This window comes from Myotis nattereri (genome assembly GCF_964212035.1).
Source record: "Myotis nattereri genome assembly, chromosome: 7".
In the NCBI taxonomy this organism is placed as follows: Eukaryota; Metazoa; Chordata; class Mammalia; order Chiroptera; family Vespertilionidae; genus Myotis; species Myotis nattereri.
The window spans coordinates 11,204,975-11,225,474 of NC_138082.1; the positions used below are offsets into that span (position 1 = coordinate 11,204,975).

Sequence of the window (20,500 nt, forward strand, 5' to 3'; positions counted from 1 at the left end):
AATGAAAATACATCCTGCATATCAGATATTTACATTACGATTTATAACAGTAGCAAAATTAGTTATGAAGTAGCAATGAAAATAATTTTATGGTTGGGTGTCACCACAGCATGAGGAACTGTATGAAAGGGTCGCGGCATTAGGAAGGTTGAGAACCACTGTTCTAGAGGCTCTAATCTTAAATCCACTGGAAAAAGTGTTGGTCAGGGCAGAGCGATGATAACTGCTAATGGTTTTCAGAAGCCTGGGCTCTGCTTTCCACAGGAACTCCGACCCTGCATCGTGGGCGTGTCCTGAAGTCCTGGCGGTACCCCCGCCTGGGGTTGCGCTTCAGCTCCCGCCGTCACCCCTTCACAATCCACCGCCCTTTCCGCCAGCCCTGGCCAGGCCTTGACCACGCCCCCACCAGGCCCTGGTCCCGCCCCTTTCGCCCCCGCCAGGCCTTAACCACGCCCCACCAGGCCCGGGCCTTGCCCCTCCCGCCCCGCCCCCGCCAGGCCTTAACCACGCCCCCGCCAGGCCCTGGCCCCGCCCCTGCTACCCATTCGCTCCTTCCTCAGGTCCGCCCTGGCCGAGGCGCGGCTGCGGGAGCTGGGGACCCGAGACGTGGCTCCGGGCGGAAGACCATGTTGGACTTCGCGATCTTCGCCGTTACCTTCTTGCTGGCGCTGGTGGCAGCGGTGCTCTACCTCTACCCGGTAACCGCTTCTCGGCCTCCAGGGCTCCGGCCGCCGCCCCCGGCGCAGTGTGCCCGCGTCCACTTTATTCTGCCCGCGCTGGCCTCCGGGGGCGGGCGCGGCGCGCGCAGCGGGACTGGGGAGTGCGGCGCGGGCCCGGCCAGTTCTCAGGCCCCGGGAAGCGCGGGCCGGGGCGCCGGGGAGCCGAGGGAAAGCCGCGGGGCCGGGGGCGGCGGGTGTTGCGGGCTGGTCCTCGGGTCCTTGTGACGGGGCGGGTCTCAGGTTCTTTGGGTGGCTCCTCGCAGGGACTCTGTCAACCGCAAATTTCATTTTCTGGTTGGGTCTGGGAGGAAACTCCGGGGCTCGCCCCTCCCTCCTTTCCTTTCCCGAGGATTCTTCCGCCGTGTGTGTGTGTGTGTGTGTGTGTGTGTGTGTGTGTGTGTGTGTGTGTGTGTGTGTTCCCCGCCTTTCGGTGCCTTTTGAAGCGTTTGAGCTTGACTTGGGCACTGCCCTCTGTCTCGGGGCCTCCTGCCCGTCTTACCGCTCTACTTGCCCCTGTCACCCTCGGAGGGTGGCCCCGAAAGCCAAGGAGGAATCGTCTCTGAAACGTGCTCTGCAGACAAGATAACGGTGTGGAGTAGCTGCTCAGCACCAGATACACCACTGGGGATGGGGGCACCGCAGACAGTGCCCATCTGGCAAATAGGCTGGAATAGTGCAACTGCACAAGCTGGAATTTCCGGTGTATCTTTTTAAAAATACATTTTTAAAAAATTGATTTCAGAGAGGAAGGGAGAGGGGGGAGAGAGAGAAACAGCTGTGATGAGAGAGAATCACTGATCGGCTCGCCCCCACTGGGGGTCCAGCAGAACCCGGTGGGAGCCCTGACCCGGAATGGAGCGTGACCTCCTGGTTCAGAGTGGACACTGAGCCACGCTGCGGGCTCCTCTGTACCCTGTTTTCTCCTCTTTTTATTTCTTCACTTTCATTTTAATGGGATTTCAGAAGCAAGAATAGATGAATGCTACCAATCTATAATGTTTAAAGGGAAGTCAGGAAACTTGCTTCAGTGATTAATAATTTCAGCCTCGCTCCAGCCGGTTTGGCTCAGTGGATAAAGCCTTGGCCTGCAGACTGAAGGGTCCTGGGTTCGATTCTGGTCAAGGGCACATGGCCGGGTTGCGGGCTCGGTCCCCAGTAGGGGGTGAGGGAGGCAGCCAATCAATGATTCTCTCTCATCATTGATGTTTCTATCCTTCTCTTCCTCTCTGAAATCAATAAAAACATATTTAAAAAGTAGTAATTTCAGCCTAGAAAATAAAAATAGGATTTTAAAAATATTCTCACCAGAGGATATGTTTTTCATTGATGCTAGAGGGAAGGGAAGGATGAGGGAGAGAGAGAGACCGAAAAAACATCTATCATTACCTCCGGTAATCGCCTAGACCGGGGATCGGATCTACAACTTGGGTGGGTATATGACCTGACTGGGAATCAGACCTGTGACCCTTCCCAGCACAGGACCCGGGACACTCTAACCATCTGTGCCACACCGGCCAGGGCAATAATAAGACTTTTTATGTCACTGACTATCTTTTTCAAGTTACAGGGTTTCTTCCATCCTTTTCCCCACCATTTATAATAACTTTGAAAAATATTTATTATTGATGAGACGATTACAAAATTATACATTGTAGGTTTCATTGTTACCCGTTAAATGCAAGGTACACACACTATTGTCTAGATCAGTGATGGCGAACCTTTTGAGCTCGGCGTGTCAGCATTTTGAAAAACCCTAACTTAACTCTGGTGCCGTGTCACATATAGAAATTTGTTGATATTTGCAACCATAGTAAAACAAAGACTTAGATTTTTGATATTTATTTTATATATTTAAATGCCATTTAACACAGAAAAATCAACCAAAAAAATGAGTTCGCGTGTCACCTCTGACACACGTGTCATAGGTTCGCCATCACTGGTCTAGATAGCATTCTTGTAGTAATTAGTAGAAACTATAAAACTCTTTAGTTAGTACCCTTTTACCTAGTATTTGTCTTTTGGCATACATACCCCAAAGGAGAAAAAATAAAGTTGTACAAAGATTTTCATAGCACTATGTGTAATAATGAGAAAACTAAAGAAAGAAAAGAGCCCAGATATTTTACGACAGTAGAGTAGGAAAATGAACAAGCAATTCTGGCTCCATGAGGGAACATAGTTTTCCTTTACATGTTCAAATAAATAAACAAGATTCTTTTATTTACATAATGTTAAGTAGAATATGCCAAGTAGATAAACTCTGATTAGTACTACTGAAAATCATTGACAACATTCAGAATTGATTCTGGAATTGAATATTTTAGGTTTATTTTTTTCTATAAACATTTAGTTTATTTAAAAAGTATTTTAGCCCTGACTGGTTTGGCTCAGTGGATAGAGCGTCGGTCTGCGGACTGAGATGTCCCGGGTTCGATTCCGGTCAAGGGCATGTACCTTGGTTGCAGGCACATCCCCAGTAGGAGCTGTGCAGGAGGCAGCTGATCGATGTTTCTCTCTCATCGATGTTTCTATTCCTCTCCCTTCCTCTCTGTAAAAAAAATCAATAAAATATGTTTAAAAAAATATTTTATAAAAGTCTTATTATAATAGTGATATGCTGGTTGTAAAATTAGAAAAAACACTGACCCCAAGCACAGCAACCATAAACCTGATTCAAAATTAAAGAAAATTAAAATTCCCCAATGACATTGATTTATTTTTTAAGCCAAGCCAGTTGGGACCATATATAAAAACTGAACAAAGAAAAATGTACTTGTTTATGTATTAATTTATGTAGAAGGGATGTTAAATCTTCAAACCCCTTAGATTAATTGGCACAGAGGAAGACAAATGTCCTTTTAAATGACAAAGAACCCGGTTTTTGTATTTAACATAGGAATAATTCCTGAGATTCAACCAAATTGGAAAGCCATTATTTTTTTAATATATATATTTTATTGATTTTTTACAGAGAGGAAGAAATGTTTTATTGAGACATCGATCAGTTGCCTTCTGCACACCTCCCACTGGGGATGTGTCCGCAACCAAGGCACATGGCCCTGACTGGAATCGAACCTGGGACCTCTCAGTCCGCAGGCCGACGCTCTATCCACTCAGCCAAACCGGTTAGGCCCGAAAGCCATTATTTAAGGTCCTGCAGATGTCTTAGCAAAACACATCTGACTTATGGGATGTATGATAATTCATTATACTAAATAAACTATTGCAAAATTTTTCTTTAAGGCTTCCAGACAAGCTGCAGGAATTCCAGGGATTACTCCAACAGATGAAAAGTGAGTAATTACTTTTTTGGAATCAAGTAGAGTCAATTCTTAATTTTTGGTATGGAGACTAAGTCAAATTTTTAGAATACTAGCTCATTTAATTCCTTTATTTACTCTTTTTTTTTAAAATCCTCACCTAAGGATATTTTTTTGGCATTGATTTCTTGTAGAGAGAGTGGAAGGGAGGGAGAAGAGGGAGAGAGAAAGAGGAATATCGATGTATATCATTTGCTGCATGTTGATTGGTTGCCTCATGCACGAGCCCCAACAGGCTGGGGATTGAACCTGCAACCAAGATAATTGCCCTTGACCTGGAATCGAACCTGAGACCCTTTGGTCTGCAGGCTGATGTTCTAACCACGGGGAAAACCAGCCAGGGCTCCTTTATTTACCTTTAACTTACCTCTTAGCATACAACCTAAACTTCATTAAGAACAGAAAGGAGGGCTGTATAAATAAAAACCTTCCATTTCTTTCGCTTTCCCTTAATTAGAGAAAGTTGACAATAGAAAGACAGGACTAAGATAGAATGGTGAAAAATTGCCATAGCTAGTCTGATGTTTTTCATCAGTCTCTGATGATGTTCATTGCTGTCTCAGAATGAGGTGCTGCAAAAAAAATTTTTTTTCCAGTTTCAAAATCAGATGTTTCTTACTTGGTTTGAAGTATTATGAACTCTAAAAATATCAGACAAATCTATGTCTAAATACATCTTTAGAAAGCAAGAAGTCAAATATAATTGAGTTTTGGGGTTTGCAGTAATTGAATTTCTTATACCTTTGGTTTCATCTCTTGACACAGTTATTTTTCTGATTCTTCCAAGTTAATTTGATTATTTTGTTCAATGTTGCTCTTTTCTCAGAGATGGTAATCTTCCAGATATTGTGAACAATGGAAGTTTGCATGAGTTCCTGGTAAATTTGCATGAGAGATATGGGCCTGTGGTCTCCTTCTGGTTTGGCAGGCGCCCAGTGGTTAGCTTGGGCACTGTCAATGTGCTGAAGCAGCATATCAACCCCAATAAGACATGTAAGTTTAATTTTTTTTCTAATTAGCTGATCCATATCTTTTAAGAATAACTGTCTTTAAATAAAGAGCTATACACTGTTTTTTTTTTTAAATATATTTTATTGATTTTTTACAGAGAGGAAGGGAGAAAGATAGAGAGTCAGAAACATCGATGAGAGAGAAACATCGATCAGCTGCCTCCTGCACATCCCCCACTGGGGATGTGCCCGCAACCCAGGAACATGCCCTTGACCGGAATCGAACCTGGGACCTTTCAGTCCGCAGGCCGACGCTCTATCCACTGAGCCAAACCGGTTTTGGCCTATACATTGTTTTTGAATAGGAATAGCTAACATTTGTTGAATGCTTTATACTATGGGCCAAGCATTGTGCTGAAGTTTTTATATTTATTACCTGATTTAAGACACAATATTATAAAATGATTATTTTTTCACATATATATTAATTATATGTTTCTCTATATAAATTCTATATAATAAAAGCCTAATATGATAAGTGTTCGGTCGTCCGTTCAACCAATCAAAGCATAATATGCTAAGGCCGCTCAACCGCTTGCTATGATGTGCACTGACCACCAGGGGGCAGTAATTTGACCGGTCGACCAGTTGCTATGATGTGCACTGACCACCGGGGGCAGATGCTCCGACTGGTAGGTTAGCTTGCTGCTGGGGTCTGGCTGATCGGGACTGAGGGTGACGGGCCGGACACACCCTGGTGCCCTCCCGTGGTCCCCCCCAGCTGGCCAACCTCCCATGTCCCTCCCTGGTCCTGATCGTGCACTGGTGAGGTCCCTCGGCCTGGCCTGCACCCTCTTGCAATCCGGGACTCCTCCGGATGTCAGAGAGCTGGTTTCGGCCCGATCCTGCTCAGCGCAGGAGCTGCCCTCTGGTGGACAGTGCGCTCCCACAAGGGGGAGTGCTGCTTAGTCAGAAGCTGGGCTCATGGTTGGTGAGCGCTGCAACGTTGGCCGTCAGTCGGACATCCCCTGAGGGCTCCCAGACTGCGAGAGGGCGCAGGCCAGGCTGAGCGCCCTCCTCCAAGTGCACAAATTTCATGCACTGGGCCTCTAGTACATATATAATTAAATCCTAATGTAAATTTTTTGGGGAACCTGAAAAAATAGTTCCAGGGTACATCTGGAAGAATGGATGTACATGAGCAGCCAAGAAATATCTAGAAGAGAACATTAATGAGGGGAATACCTCTACCATCAGACAGAACAGTGTATCATATAGCTAGATTAATTTAAAGAATCTTGTACTGTGATAGGACTAGACAGACCAATGGAATAGAGTAATTAGTCCAGTAGACAAACCAAGTATACATGATAAAAATAGCATTTTATGATAAAAGGAAAGCTAATAAATGATATTGGGAAAACTGGTTAGCTATTTGGGAGGAAAATCTGCTTTATTCTTTATCAAAGAAAATTCCAAATGATTAAAATATGGAGTCATGAAAGTAATAGAAAAAAATAGCTAAATATTAAATTTTGCGGGTGGTGTTGATGAACATCCTTTTCTTACCATGACATGAGATCTAGGACCCATCAAACACAAATTGGATAAATCTGTCTACATAAAAATGAAAAATTTTATTATAATAGAAACCTTGAAAAAGTATGAAAAAGAGAGAAATGGAAAAATGCTGGCCACTCATTACTATACATAGTGTGTATTAGTTAATGACTATCCTATATAATAAAAGGCTAATATGCAAATTGTCCCCTTAACCAGAGTTTGAACAGGGGTAGGGCTGGTCTGCCAACCGCCTGGGGTCCCTCTCCCTGACCAGCCCTGCCCCCGATCAGCCCCCCACACCCCGATCAGGGGCGGGGCCAGCCAGCCAACCTCCCATGTTCCCTGCCCTCTCTGCCCCCATGGGGGGGGGAGGGCCTGCCGGATCCCACCCCTGCACGAATTTGTGCACTGGGCCTCTAGTATTTTTATAAAATAGAAAAGAATGAAAAAGTTTAAAAGAAATGGGAAAACTATTTCCCACCCATATATTTATAAAGTAAATAAAAACAAATAAGAAAGCCTGGGTTGGTGGTTCAGTTGGTTGGAGCATTGATCTGTACTCTAAAAAGTTTGTGGGTTCAGTTCTGGTCAGGGCACATACCTAGGTTATAGGGACACATACTGGAGGCAACCGATTGATGCTTCTCTCTCAACCATCAATGTTTCTCCATTCCTCTCTCAAACCAATAAACATATCCTCAGGCCAGGATTAAAAATAAATTGTTAAAGTAAATAAAATTTTTTAAAAAACCTAATAAGAAAAAAATAAAATGCAATTGTAGAAAAATGGGTAAAAACAAGGTAATTATAAATGGCCAATAAGCAAATTTCAACCTCACTGATAATCAGTAGTATGCAAATAAAAATGAGATTTTTCCCTCTCTGACTAAAGAGATGAAAAATATTGACCAACTCATTATTGATGAAGGAATGGAGAAACATGGAGTATAAATGGTTTACAAACCTTCTGGAGAGAAGGTTGGCAGTAACATTTGACTTAGCAATTATAATCTTTGAGAATTTATCATGAATTGCTAATCACATAAATGAGAAAAGACATTAGCATTATTTATAATGAAAATTTGAAGCAAGGATATACTTACCAATGGCTATATAAAAGAATACTTTTAATATTACTTTCAGGCCTTAATATGATGATACAGATGTATTTTATTTTGTTTACCAAATACTTGTATAGCAATTACTATATGCCAGCAATTTATTCTAAACCTTTTATAAGTGTTAAATCATTTAATTCTCAGAACAACCTTATGAAATAGGTATTATGGTTATTTCTATTTAACAGAAGACAAAATTGAGGTTAAGAGAAGTTAAATTATTTGCCCAGGGTCACACCACTAATTAATGATGGAGCTGGGACTTGAAGCAAGGCTGTCTGGCCTGAGTTCATGGCCTTAATTACTGAGCTTTCCACATCATAGAAAGATGGCTCTGCCAGGAAATACATTGCTGAGTAAAACCAGATGTGGTCTCTGTCCTGTGGAGATTATAGGTTAGTGTTGGGGACGGGGGAGCATGTAAACACCGAGGAAATGATCACACTAATGAACTGAGACACGTGCTCTGAAAGAAGGGGCTGTAGTTCTTTGTGAAGTCTGACAGAATGTTCTCTCTCTTAAGAAATGGTAACAGCTCTAAAAAAGATCTCTAAAATGTTTACCTGGGTATCTCTGTGGTGAGATTTAGATGTATTTTACTTTCTTTTTTCATTGTTTACCATGACAGTGTATTTTTGTATGTATGTGAAAACAAAGTTATTAAAGAAACACTTCAAATAATGGATAAAGGAGAAAATAATTTTTTTTGAACTCAGCTAAATAATTTTAACTCAAACACTTGACCATTACACAGAATCATCAAATTTGCTTTAAAATCAGTGGCATGAGCTTTGTTGTTGTTGTTGGTAATCCTCACCCAAGGATATTTTTCCCATTGATTTTTAAAGAGGGAGTGGAAGGGAGAGAGGGAGGTGGGAGAGAGAGAGAGAGAGAGAGAGAGAGAGAGAGAGAGAGAGAGAGAGACAGACATTCAGACAGACATTGATTGGTTGCCTCCCACACATGCCCCGACCTGGGCCAGGAAAAGAACCTGCAACCCAGGTACCCTTGCTTGACTGGGAATTGAACCTGAGACCCTTTGGTCCACAGGTTGACGCTCTACCCCTGAGAACACCAGCTAGGGCATGAGGGTTTTTTTTAGAAGTCAAAGATATTGTTGTCATGTAGGTAGAAAGTGTATGCATGTATTAATGGTTTATGGTGGAATTCCCAGTCAGGATATTGTACTTATTCTTGACCATTTTCATTGCTTCTTCAGGGAGTTGTGGGGGGGAAAAGTTGCCATGCTTTCCGTTACAATCCCATAATTCCCTGATCTCTATGTCCTTTTGCTGGAAGTTTTGTTGTTGTTGTTTGAGTGATTACTTTGACTTTGAAATGTTTAATTTGTCTGTTTCAGTGGACCCTTTTGAAACGATGCTCAAGTCATTGTTAAGGTATCAATCTGGTGGTGGGAATGCGAGTGAAAACTACACAAGAAAAAAATCGTATGAAAATGGTGTGACTGATTCTCTGCAGAGTAATTTTGCTCTCCTGCTAAAGGTAAGGTGACAAGTAGTTTGGCCTGGAGTTCTCAATTCAGATAACATATTTTTTAACTGTTGTGTGTTGTTTTCTTGCTACTTTTTTCTTACTTGTCTGTCTAAGCTGATCTTTATTGTCCTGAAATTCTAAAACAAAACAAACAAAAACAAAACAAAAAACTGAACACCCGGACTCCCTATATAAATGGAAATTAGGGGAGTGGAGAGAACCTGAAATTTTTTTCTGTGTCAGTAGATTTGTCCTTTGTTTTCAGGCCAGACTTTAAACCACTGTTTCCTAAAACATGGTCTACGTTTAGCTGAAACTCTCTCTTGTTAAATTTGTAGATTACTTGGAATCTACTGGGATGAATTGAATCACTGGGAAGGGAGCTGACCTTTTGGGGGAGGGGTGGATCTGACATTTTTAAGGAGCTCCACAAATGATTTACAGAGTGTGAAAATAATACTTATTGATACCATTTCCTTTTTGTCTGTAAAAGGGACCCTGTGTGCTTTCTGTTAGTTCTCTGTGTCCTCATCGGATTGTTCCAAACCTTCACCCTTAAAGTAGTATTGCTAGTCCTACCCACCCTTTTTGTTTGCTATGGCTGTCCTTGCCTCCTGCTTTGCTGAGACAATAGAGCCCCTTTCATGTGACTGAAGAATACTGCTGTCTATACCAGTGGTTTTCTTTAAGAGAATAGCTGCTACCTAGAGTTATCACCCCGAATTAAGTTGTATATTTCATGTTGACTTACTAAACCTTTTGCCTTTATTTTTTTGGAGGGGGCAGGTCCAGATCTGAGTTCTGTTCTGACTCTTCTCTCATCTTCACAAACCTCATCCCGTGTGTTCTGACTCCTTCCTGTCTTGACTGTCTCTGTTCCAAGGCTGAGTGTAAACCTCCACTTTAATTCTGTGAGTGTAACTTCTCTCTTCTGTGTGCTTTAATCTAATATTATGCTGTGACTTTGAGTCTAAATTTTGATTTAACAAGTACTTCTGGATTTTAGAATTTATGACTATCCTTTTAATTGACAGCTTAGTGATAATATTAATAGCCAAAATTATTGAGTTCATTGGTTCAATAGCTTCATGAGCTCATTTAATCCTCATAAGAACTTTATAGGTATGTATTGTTATTTCTCTCTTTTTAGATGAAGAAACTGAAGCACAGAGTGGTTAAGTTACTTGTCCAAGGACATATAGCTAGTAAATAGTAGGACTAGGATTTGATCCCAGTCAGTCTGGCACTTTGCTGCTCTATAGCTTGATTCTGCTACCCTGGAATGTAGTTTTGCTTGGCTAGCCATTTTTTCTTCTTCTTTTTAAAAACCTTTTTGAGTATTCTAGTCACAGTAATATCTTAATGTAAGGTGGAATTAAAAAGAATTTGCTTTCTCTGAAATTCTAATATTTTTGCAATAATTACTGATTAATTACCTAAAAACTTTTTTCAAAAAGAAAGTTTGTATTCTTTCAGAAAACTGATATATACTCTAAAATCTTATCTTTTGAATTGTAAGTCAGCTTCTAGGTAGACTGACTTGTTTTCTCTAATATAATTTTATGTTACTTGAAATTAATATGGTATTTTAACATGAACATTCTGAAGAAGTAAGTTATTGTGTATCATGTGTCCTTATTCAGGATAAATGATAAGATTAATAGCATATATTTTTATGGTCTTTATAGTTATGTATCATATATATGTAATTTATTTATCATATAAATATAGCTAGTAAAAGAATATTCCAGCATAAACACATTCTTGTTATTCAACCACATGGTAGTTTTTCATATAAATATACATATATCACACATGGCAAAATTAGAAAGGATATTTTAAAAAGAAATGTATTATGAATGAAATTTGGACATTTCTACCAATAATAAGTTAACAATAATAAGTTAACATATAACACAGATCTGACTATCAAATGAAGCTCATCAACAGATTGAATTCCCACCTAATATAAACTAGTCAAGATTCACATAATCCTCTAACAGAAGATCTAGACGTGTTTGCCTAGAGAAAAATCCTGTATGAGTCATTTATAGTATTTGAATTGATTTAGAGAATAAGGTGCAAAACAAGTGGATTAAGCCATGAGCAAGTCAAAATTCAGTTATGTGATGCAAGTGACAGTATTGGTAACAAGATTTTTATGGTCATAGCTATTTTTAATTAGATACTAAGAATTTAGCCTCTTAATTTCCATTAGCCTTAAGATTTTACCAGCCTTTGAACTTTTAAAATATATATTTTGTTGTTGTGGTGGTGGTCCTGGTTCTGTTTTGTTTCGCAAACCAACCCTTTGAATCTGAACCACTGAGGATGTAATTTTAGGTGGAGCCAGTTAGCCTGACAAATTAACCAATCACTTGAATGCTTATTCAGAAGAGAACAATAAATCATGTGGGCTTCTGTTCTCTTTCAGCTTTCAGAAGAATTATTAAATAAATGGCTTTCCTACCCAGAGTCCCAGCACATACCCCTTTGCCAGCATATGCTTGGTTTTGCTATGAAGTCTGTTACACAGATGGTAATGGGTAGTACATTTGAAGATGACCAGGAAGTCATTCGCTTCCAGAAGAATCATGGCACAGTAAGTCCAGGACCAAATTTAAAATTATTCTCTCATCAAATTAGATAGTTAAATAATGTAGATTTTGCCTCTCAAGAATAAGGTTTAGCCCTAGACAGTTTCGCTGAGTGGATAGAGCGTCAGCCTGTGAACTGAAAGGTCCCAGGTTCGATTCCGGTCAAGGGCACATGCCCAGGTTATGGGCTCAATCCCTAGTGGGGGGCTTGCAGGAAGCAGCCGATCAATGATTCTCTCTCATCACTGATGTTTCTATCTCTCTCTCTCTCCCTTCCTCTCTGAAATCAATAAAAATATATTTTTAAAAAAGAATAATGTTTAAGGTTCTATAGTATAGAATTTCACTGTTCGGGGTTAAAAACAACAATGTAAGTGAAGATAATTGTTGTCTCTTTAGAAAATTTAAATATTACTTTTGAAATTTAAAAATTAGATAACTAAATAAATTTTCTTTTAATACCACATATATTATGAAATAATACTGAATTCTAGAATAAAGAAAAAACTATATTTAATAGTACTAGACTATGTCCTATGTAGAAAGGAATTAAAGCTAATGAGCAAAATAATGCTAATGGGATTAATATGATTTAAAGAAGGGCTAATTCAGTTTAAAATTGATTTACTAGTGCCCTTTCTAGATTCACATATGGAATTGATTTTTCTCTATTTTTTTAAAAAATATATATTTTTATTGGTTTTAGAGAGGAAGAGAGAGGAAGAGAGAGAGATAGAAACATCAATGATGAGAGAGAATCATTGATCGGCTGCCTCCTGTTTGCCCTCCACTAGGCATGTGCCCTGATCAGGAATCGAACCGTGATCTTCTGGTTCATAGGTTGACACTCAACCACTGAACCACATTGACCAGGCAGAAATGTATATTTCTTAACATTAGTAGAAGTTGTCAAAGAAAAGTTTTCAGACTATAAATGTTGGAGGCAGTAGGAAGGGCACCAGGTGTGTTAGACCAGTGGTGTCAGATCAGACCTGGGTTTAGCAATCTCAGTACTTGAGTGTAGCTAGGAAAGAATTCAGAGCCAAGACTCAAACTATAAGAGAACATTTATTTGGAAAAATCACAGAGGTAGAAGTAATTCATAGAAGAAATGGGATTAGGAAACAAGTTATAGAGGCAAAGGAGGGGCCCTTAGCGCTTAGAAGTGAGGAAGGTCAAGGTGATGCACCTGTGGGGAGGAAGAGAGGAGATGAGAGGTGGGGGAGGACAGGTGAAGGGGTGCTCTGGGAGGAGAGTGCACTGGATCCTCTATCTTAAGGGTTTTAAGGGTAGAGATTCAGGGGAGATCCCAGGGGAAGGTTTCAATAGAATATTCAGCAGCTTTCCAGGTGTGTCCTTTCAGGGTCCAGGTCTCCACAGATTGATTGGTCAGTGCCAGGGCAGGGGGTCATTATCCAATGCAGCTTGTCCTGAGGTCAGCCTTAGTGTCACTTGTCTGGTTTTGCTGCTTTTCTGGGCCTGGAGCTGAAATATAGCTGAGGCCTAGATGTTATCTCTAGGGAGGAAAGGCCAGGGTATCCAAACCCCATGCATGACCAGGGAGAAGCTAGTGGAGGAAGAGCCACCCTGAGGGTGAGGTCCCACCCTACATTTGTCCTTTGCTAGGCATTCGAGACTTTTCACCCTGGTGACCTTCTATATCTAGCCGGTCCTCCCTACTCTGGCCGTGTCTGTCTAACTGCCTACCACATAAACATGACTTGAAATCCTACCTCAAATGATCTTCCAATGTTTGAAACACCAAGGGGTGCATGTCACCGGGAATAATAACCACGTTGTGAATGCAGAGGTGATAACAACTTCATCATGACCACTTCGTGGCTGACAGCAGCTGGGAGCCAGCCTCAGTTGTGAGGTGCATACCGATTGCACAGATGTTGAGTGTGAAAAATGTACACCTCACATTCAGTCGCTGACTGTGTTTCTCCAGAAACATTGTCCCAGTTATTTTCTCACCAACATTAGTGTGCTCTTTCCGTGTGCTTTTGACGTTTAGAATTATTGGTCCTTTAAATATTTGCCTACTTAATTGTTCAGAAATGATTTCATGATTAAAATATATACTTATTCTATTGTTTGTGAGGTTACACATTTTTTAATATTTTTGTTGAATACTTGTGTTGTTTTTTTGTGGGGTGCTTTTTCATGTCTTTTGCCCATATTTCTTTCTTTCTTTTTTGTTTTTTATTATTAATCCTTACTGAAGGATATTGTTGCCATTGATTTTTAGAGAGAGTGGATGGGTGGGAGAGACAAAGAGAGGGAGGGAGGAAAGAAGCGCACGCGAGAGAGAGAGAAAGAGAGAGAGAGAGAGAGAGAAAGAGCGAGAGAGAAAGATAGAGAGAAACATCGATTAGTTGCCTCCCGCACACACCCCAACCGGGATTGAACCCGAAACCTGGGTATGTGCCCTGACCCAGAATAGAACCAAACTGGCAAGCTTTGGGTGCACAGCATAATGCTCAGCCACCTGAGCCACACCGGCGAGGGCAGAAAAGGAACTTTGGACTTTTCAGTTATAATTAATTTGAAAGTTTCTTGTTGAAAATTATTAAAATATATTTGTCCTATTCTCATAGACTATGGAGTAAATGATTATGTAGCTTATTTAAAAGTGAGAGCTTCATTATAAGTTCTGTTCGTGAGGCTGGAGTTCAATTATTAGCTTAGATTGTTTTATTATTTAGAAAATCTACATATTAGATAGTAGGTATGTTTTTCTATTTTTAGGTTTGGTCTGAGATCGGGAAAGGCTTTCTAGATGGATCACTTGATAAAAGTACAACTCGGAAAAAACAATATGAAGATGGTAAGTTTTGCCACTCTCAATTTCTAGTGAGGATAAAAGGATATGTGCTTTATTTTAATAGGGCTATTTCGGAACAATGAAATTATAGATCATGGGGTTTTTTTCTCTCTCTTCCCCCCCCCCCCCCTACATTTCCCATAATGGAAGTTCTTAAACAAACGAGAGGAAAAAGCAGTGAATTTATAAATGGAATTCTAGCATTCACTGCAGAATGAGAATACTGTAGCGTTGAATAGCCTACAGGATTAATGGAGAGTGTAAGGGTACAACCCTAGGAAAGCATTTTGATGACACATGGTAAGATTGATAAATGATGGCTCAAATTACCTAGCAAGAGAAAAATATTTCTTGAATATTTCTGTCCCTGCTGTTTCTGCAAGTAGAAAACCAGAAACAATATAAATGTCCAACAACATAGGAATTGTTAAGAAAATCATATCAATATAATTGAATATTTTGTAATATTTGTAAAAAATGTTAGCAACATAAAAATTATTGCCATTATAACATATGTAATTTTGAAAACAATATTTTCAAAAATGTTTGGCATTGGTTGCAACTTTGTAAACTCAGAAAAATAGCAGTTTTAGTTTAAGATGGCTCCCCCAAGTTATTCTCCCCCTTTTTATTTTATTTTACATATTCTGTCAATAATTTAATGATTGTATTGCTTTCATACCTGTATTCTGAGCTGCTTCAGTCCCTTTTGGAGGTAGGCTGGGGTAAGTTAAATCCATAGACTGCATTGGAACAATGGGTTGTTTTCCATATAACAGTATTGCTCCTCGGGATTCTCTTCCTTTATTCTTCCAACGAATGTTTACTGAGGCCCATATGTGCTGGGCCCTCTGCTTTGTATAGAAGACAATAATCCCTGTCCTCACGGGGCTGACCATTTCAGTGATTCCTTTGATGTCCAGACTAAGTCCAGAAAAGCCAATTTAATTGATATGTTTTCTGCTATCTAGTTTTTGTAACCATTCTGATTATCTCGATGGATGCATTTAGAGTACTCCCCTTAATAAAAAATTTATTTCACAAACATTGATTCAATTAATATAAATGGAAATGAATAACTTATAATTTTTTAGATTCTAAATAAAGTAGATTGTATAACAAAGCAAACACAAATTCCTGTCTTTGTGGCAGCACATTCTAGTGGAAAGAGGCAGACAATAATCTAAATAAATAAACGCAATAGTGTGTTAAAAATGCAAAGTGCTACGGAGAAAATTAAGTCAGGAAGCGGGATAGGGAGTTCTAGAGGTGAGGAGGTTACAATTTTAAATAAGGCCATTAGGAAAGGCCTCACCAAGTTAGGTGACCTTTGAGCAAACAGTTGTAAGAGGTAAGGTAACTGTCATGTGGACATCCTATGTCCAAGGAAAGAATATTCCTTTTAGAGGAAAAGTAATTGCCAAGTCCTTGAGGTGGGATTCTCCGTGGTGTATTTGAGATATAACAGGGTGTGTCTGTGGTGAAGTGAGTCAGAGAGGAATAGGAGATGAGTCTAGAATGACTGGGGATAGGGACAGATTTTGTCTGGTTTGTAGATCATTGTGTGAATAGGTTCTTACTATGAGATAGGAAGCCACTGGAAGGTTTTGAGCAGAGTTATGATCTGAATTATGTTTTTTAAAAAAATTTTTTATTGATTCCAGAGAGGAAGGGAGAGGGAGAGAGAGATAGAAACATCAATGATGAGAGAGAACCATTTAACAGCTGCCTCCCACATGCCCCCCACTGGGGATCAAGCCCGCAACCCGGGCATGTGCCCTTGACCGAAATCAAACCCAGGACCCTTCAGACCACAGGCCGACGCTCTATCCACTGAGCCAAACCAGCCAGGGCTGAATTCTGTTTTTAAAGGATCTCTCTGGTTGCTATGATAGGTTGGAGGTACCCAGAACAGAAGTGGGAAGACTACTTAGGGAGCTATTGCAATAAACCAGGCCAGAGAAATAATGTGGTGTGGACTCAGTGTCAGGCAACAAAAAATATAGCAAGAAAAAAAATAAGGGAGAATAATTCTGTATTTGGAAGACAGACCCACCAACATGGGCTGACAGATTAGATGTGGGATATAAGTGAGAAGGAGGATACCCAGATTCTAGGCCAGTGATGGTGAACCTATGACACGCGTGTCAGAGGTGACACGCAAGCTCCTTTTTTTGGTTGATTTTTCTTTGTTAAATGGTATTTAAATATATAAAATAAATATCAAAAATATAAGTCTTTGTTTTACTATGGTTGCAAATATCAACAAATTTCTATATGTGACACGGCACCAGAGTTAAGTTAGGGTTTTTCAAAATGCTGACACGCCGAGCTCAAAAGGTTCGCCATCACTGTTCTAGGCCTAAGTCATTGGAAATTAAAGCTATTGGGAAATAAGATGGACAGACTGGGAAGATCAGCTTTGAGGGGAAAGATCAAGGGTCGGTTTTGGATATGGTATGTTTAATATGTTTCAGACAGCCAAGAGGAGATGCTGAGATGGCTATAAGATACATGAGTCTGGAGTTCAGGGGCAAGGTCCTGACTGGAAATATAAATTTGCGAGTGTTAAGTACATAGATTGTATTTAAAGCCTTGGGGCTGGTGATCACCAATCTAACTGAATGTAAATAGCAACATGGAAGAGTTCCAAAAACTGATATGTGACCTTGGACATTCTACCATGAAAAAATTCTAGAGATGAGAAGGAATTAACAAAGGAGACTGAGAATGGGCAGGTAGGAGAGTGGGAGGAAAGCGTGGAGTCTGGGAGAGTGTGAATCCTGGAAGCCAAATGACCAAGTGTTTCCTGCAAGTAAGTGGTTGACATCATCAAGTGCTGTGATAGGCCAAGTAAGATGGGAACTGAGAAATGACCTTTGGATAATTCTTTTGATTGTTGGATATCAGCTACTCTATATCTTTTAGGTTTTAGGAGTTTTCTTTATATATATATATATATATATATATATATATATATATATATATATATATATTTCAGAGAAGAAGGGAGAGGGACAGAAAGATAGAAACATCGATGATGAGAGTCATTGATAGGCTGCCTCCTGCACGCCCCTCACTGGGGATCGAGCCTGCATCCTGGGCCTGTGCCCTGACTGGGAATCCAACCATGACCTCCTGGTTCATAGGTCAACATTCAGCCATCGAGGCATGCTGGCTGGGTCCTTTTCTTGTTATTTCACATCTGTTTCTGTCCCTAAACTGGGTGATGCCTAATTTGAGAGAAGAATAAAGTTAAGAGGACAGAAATTAGAAGTGAGGTGGATAATATCAGTGGAGAGGTATATGTGTGTGGAGGCCTCTAAGGTGCTGGCATTGTCCTACTTCTTGACCTGGGTGGCAATATTATGGGTGTTTGCTTTGTAATTATTCCTTAGATGGTGCATATATATCTTATGTACTTTTTTGTACACGTATAAAATTTAGTGAAGAGAAGGAAAAGAAAGTAGATGAATTTAAACATAAATTAGCTTTTTAAAAATTGTTGGTTACTACTTTACCTTTGAAAATTTTATTCTGTAGTAATAGCATTGTACAGAAATGTTTTAAAGTTTAATCTTTACAAGTGCATATATTCTAAATTTTTTTTTCTTCACTAAGCCCTTATGCAACTGGAATCTATTTTGAAGAAAATCATAAAAGAACGAAAAGGAAAGAACATTAGTCAACGCATTTTCATTGACTCCTTAGTACAGGGAAACCTTAATGACCAACAGGTAATGTAATTGTTAAACATTTTTCAAATAAAACATAATCACACATGTATAGAGTGTGGTTTTTATTCATTTAATCTAGATGACCTCCAAAATCCAATGGCTTTCTTTTACTGTACATCATACATAAACAGTATTCGTATTTAGTCTCCTGTTATTTAGCTCTTTGAAGCAGCTGTTTATTATTTAATAACTAGAGGCCCAGTGCACGAAATTCATACACTCGAGGCGGGTGGGGGTTCTCTCAGCCCGGCCTGTGCCCACCCATGGGGAGTGGGCCTAAGTTATTAGTTGGATATCCCCCAGTGGGTTCCTTAGCACTGCTGCGGAGGTGGGAGAGGCTCCCGCCAGCTGTGAGCCCGGCTCTGGCTGAGCATTGTTCCCCCTCTGGGAGCACACTGACCACCAGGGGGCAGCTCCTGCATTGAGCATCTGATCCCTCGTGGTCAGTGCACATCATAGCGACCAGTCATTGTGCCTTTTGGTCGATTTGCGTATTAGCCTATTATTATATAAGACCTGGAAGCAAATATTGAGCCAAAAATCTCTGATCATAAAATAGGAGGGCCTCTATAAGCCTTTATTGACTAAGCTGCTCTGCCTGCATGACCAGATGTGCAGCTTGGCTTGTTTCAGTGTGTGTCTGTTCCCCCCAAGCACACCTATGGTGTTGTCAGGCAAAAGACAGGAGGGGAGCCATTTTTGCCACACCCTTTTATTCCGCACATGCAAGTCTTCCTAGTCAGAAGTGGCTTTTTGGTGTGTGTGTGAGTGCAGGCATTGAATCAGGCTCCCAAGACAGTGAGTGGCAGGCTTTCCGTGGTTCCTGAGGCTTCATTGCTGCACCAGGCCAAGCCAGAAAGGGAGGACTTAGTTATGAAACATAATATAGACTTTTCCCCTTACCTTGACCCCTATTACAGAATAGGTCATTTTAGTAGGGCCTGATACAGGCCACCTTGCATTTCATATTTTCTAAACTTCACTTTGTTTTCTAGATCCTAGAAGACAGTATGATATTTTCTCTGGCAAGTTGCATAATAACTGCAAAATGTAAGTATTCCTTGAATCCTTCTGGAGATAGAGTATAAAATATACAAGGCTAAAGCTATTCTAAAATAAAGGAAACACTCTTTATAATTTCCCCCTCTTCTTTTTTATTCTTGTTTGCAATACTTGATTCACACAGTTACATTTTTAAAAACCCCAGGTGTTCTATGCCACCTTTGAACAGTGTCATAAAAATTTTGACACAGTTTATGGATTGTGAATTCTAGTTAGTGCTTTAAAAATGAACTGCTATTGACACCTTTCCAACCGAGCAGTGAGCTTTTCAGTTTCCTGCTGGGGCATTTCACTTTGACTCCGTTTGGGCTGCTATTACTAAGGTTTACCAGCAGAAGAGATGGGCCACAGGAATCATGATTCAGAAGCACTCTTTTGTCAGATTGAAGGTGCTTTTCTTTCAAAATCTAAAATGGTTGTGATATGTTTCTAAGTTTCCTTACTGAATTTTAGTTTAGCAGAGTACCATTCATTCATACGGTATTTATAAAAATTTGTGTATATCTATAAAAATATAATAACATAAAATGTTAAAGGAAGTATTAAAATATTAGTTTAAAACCCAAAAAATTCATGTTCACTTGAAGGATTCATTTACAACTCATTCTGTTGAAGGACCTTTTCTTAAAAACAAAGACTACAAATACAAACTCCCCATCAGTTTTTCTTGCTGTAAAATTTTCAATATTAAGAGAGGTCCAGATGTTATAAATTAAATGGAATTAAGGTAAGCTTGTGTAAATATGATGTATTGAACCTTTTTATTTTTAATCCTCACCTGAGGATATATTTTTATTGATTTTTCATTTTTAGAGTGACAGAGAAAGAGCGAGAGAGAGAGACAGACAGACAGACAGAGACAGACATCAGTTGCCTCCTGTATGAGCCCCAACTGGGGATCCTGAAACCTAGGAATGTGCCCTGACCAGGAATTGAACCCAAAACCTTTTGGTGTAGGAGACAATGCTCTAACCAACTGAGCCACCCAGGCAGGGCTGTATGGGATCTTTTTAAAAAATGCTTAAACTTGTTTTAACATTTTATTGCATTAAAATATATTTTTGCTAAAGTCCTTAAAATAAATCTGAATCAGTTGTCCTTTAGATATCATAA

The 20,500-nt window shown here is 40.0% G+C and overlaps 1 protein-coding gene across 1 annotated transcript in view; it reads left to right on the forward strand.

Annotated features, from left to right (window-relative positions):
- Positions 1-573: 573 nt before the first annotated feature.
- The window catches only part of CYP20A1 (cytochrome P450 family 20 subfamily A member 1), a 34,505-nt gene continuing 14,578 nt past the window's right edge, over positions 574-20,500 (forward strand). The window contains exons 1-8 of the mRNA XM_081096173.1: positions 574-698; positions 3,963-4,012; positions 4,866-5,032; positions 9,031-9,173; positions 11,599-11,766; positions 14,513-14,591; positions 18,210-18,325; positions 19,321-19,375. Of these exons, the coding sequence (XP_080952299.1) occupies positions 627-698; positions 3,963-4,012; positions 4,866-5,032; positions 9,031-9,173; positions 11,599-11,766; positions 14,513-14,591; positions 18,210-18,325; positions 19,321-19,375 (850 nt within the window). The 5' untranslated portion in view covers positions 574-626. The remainder of the gene's footprint in view (positions 699-3,962; positions 4,013-4,865; positions 5,033-9,030; positions 9,174-11,598; positions 11,767-14,512; positions 14,592-18,209; positions 18,326-19,320; positions 19,376-20,500) is intronic.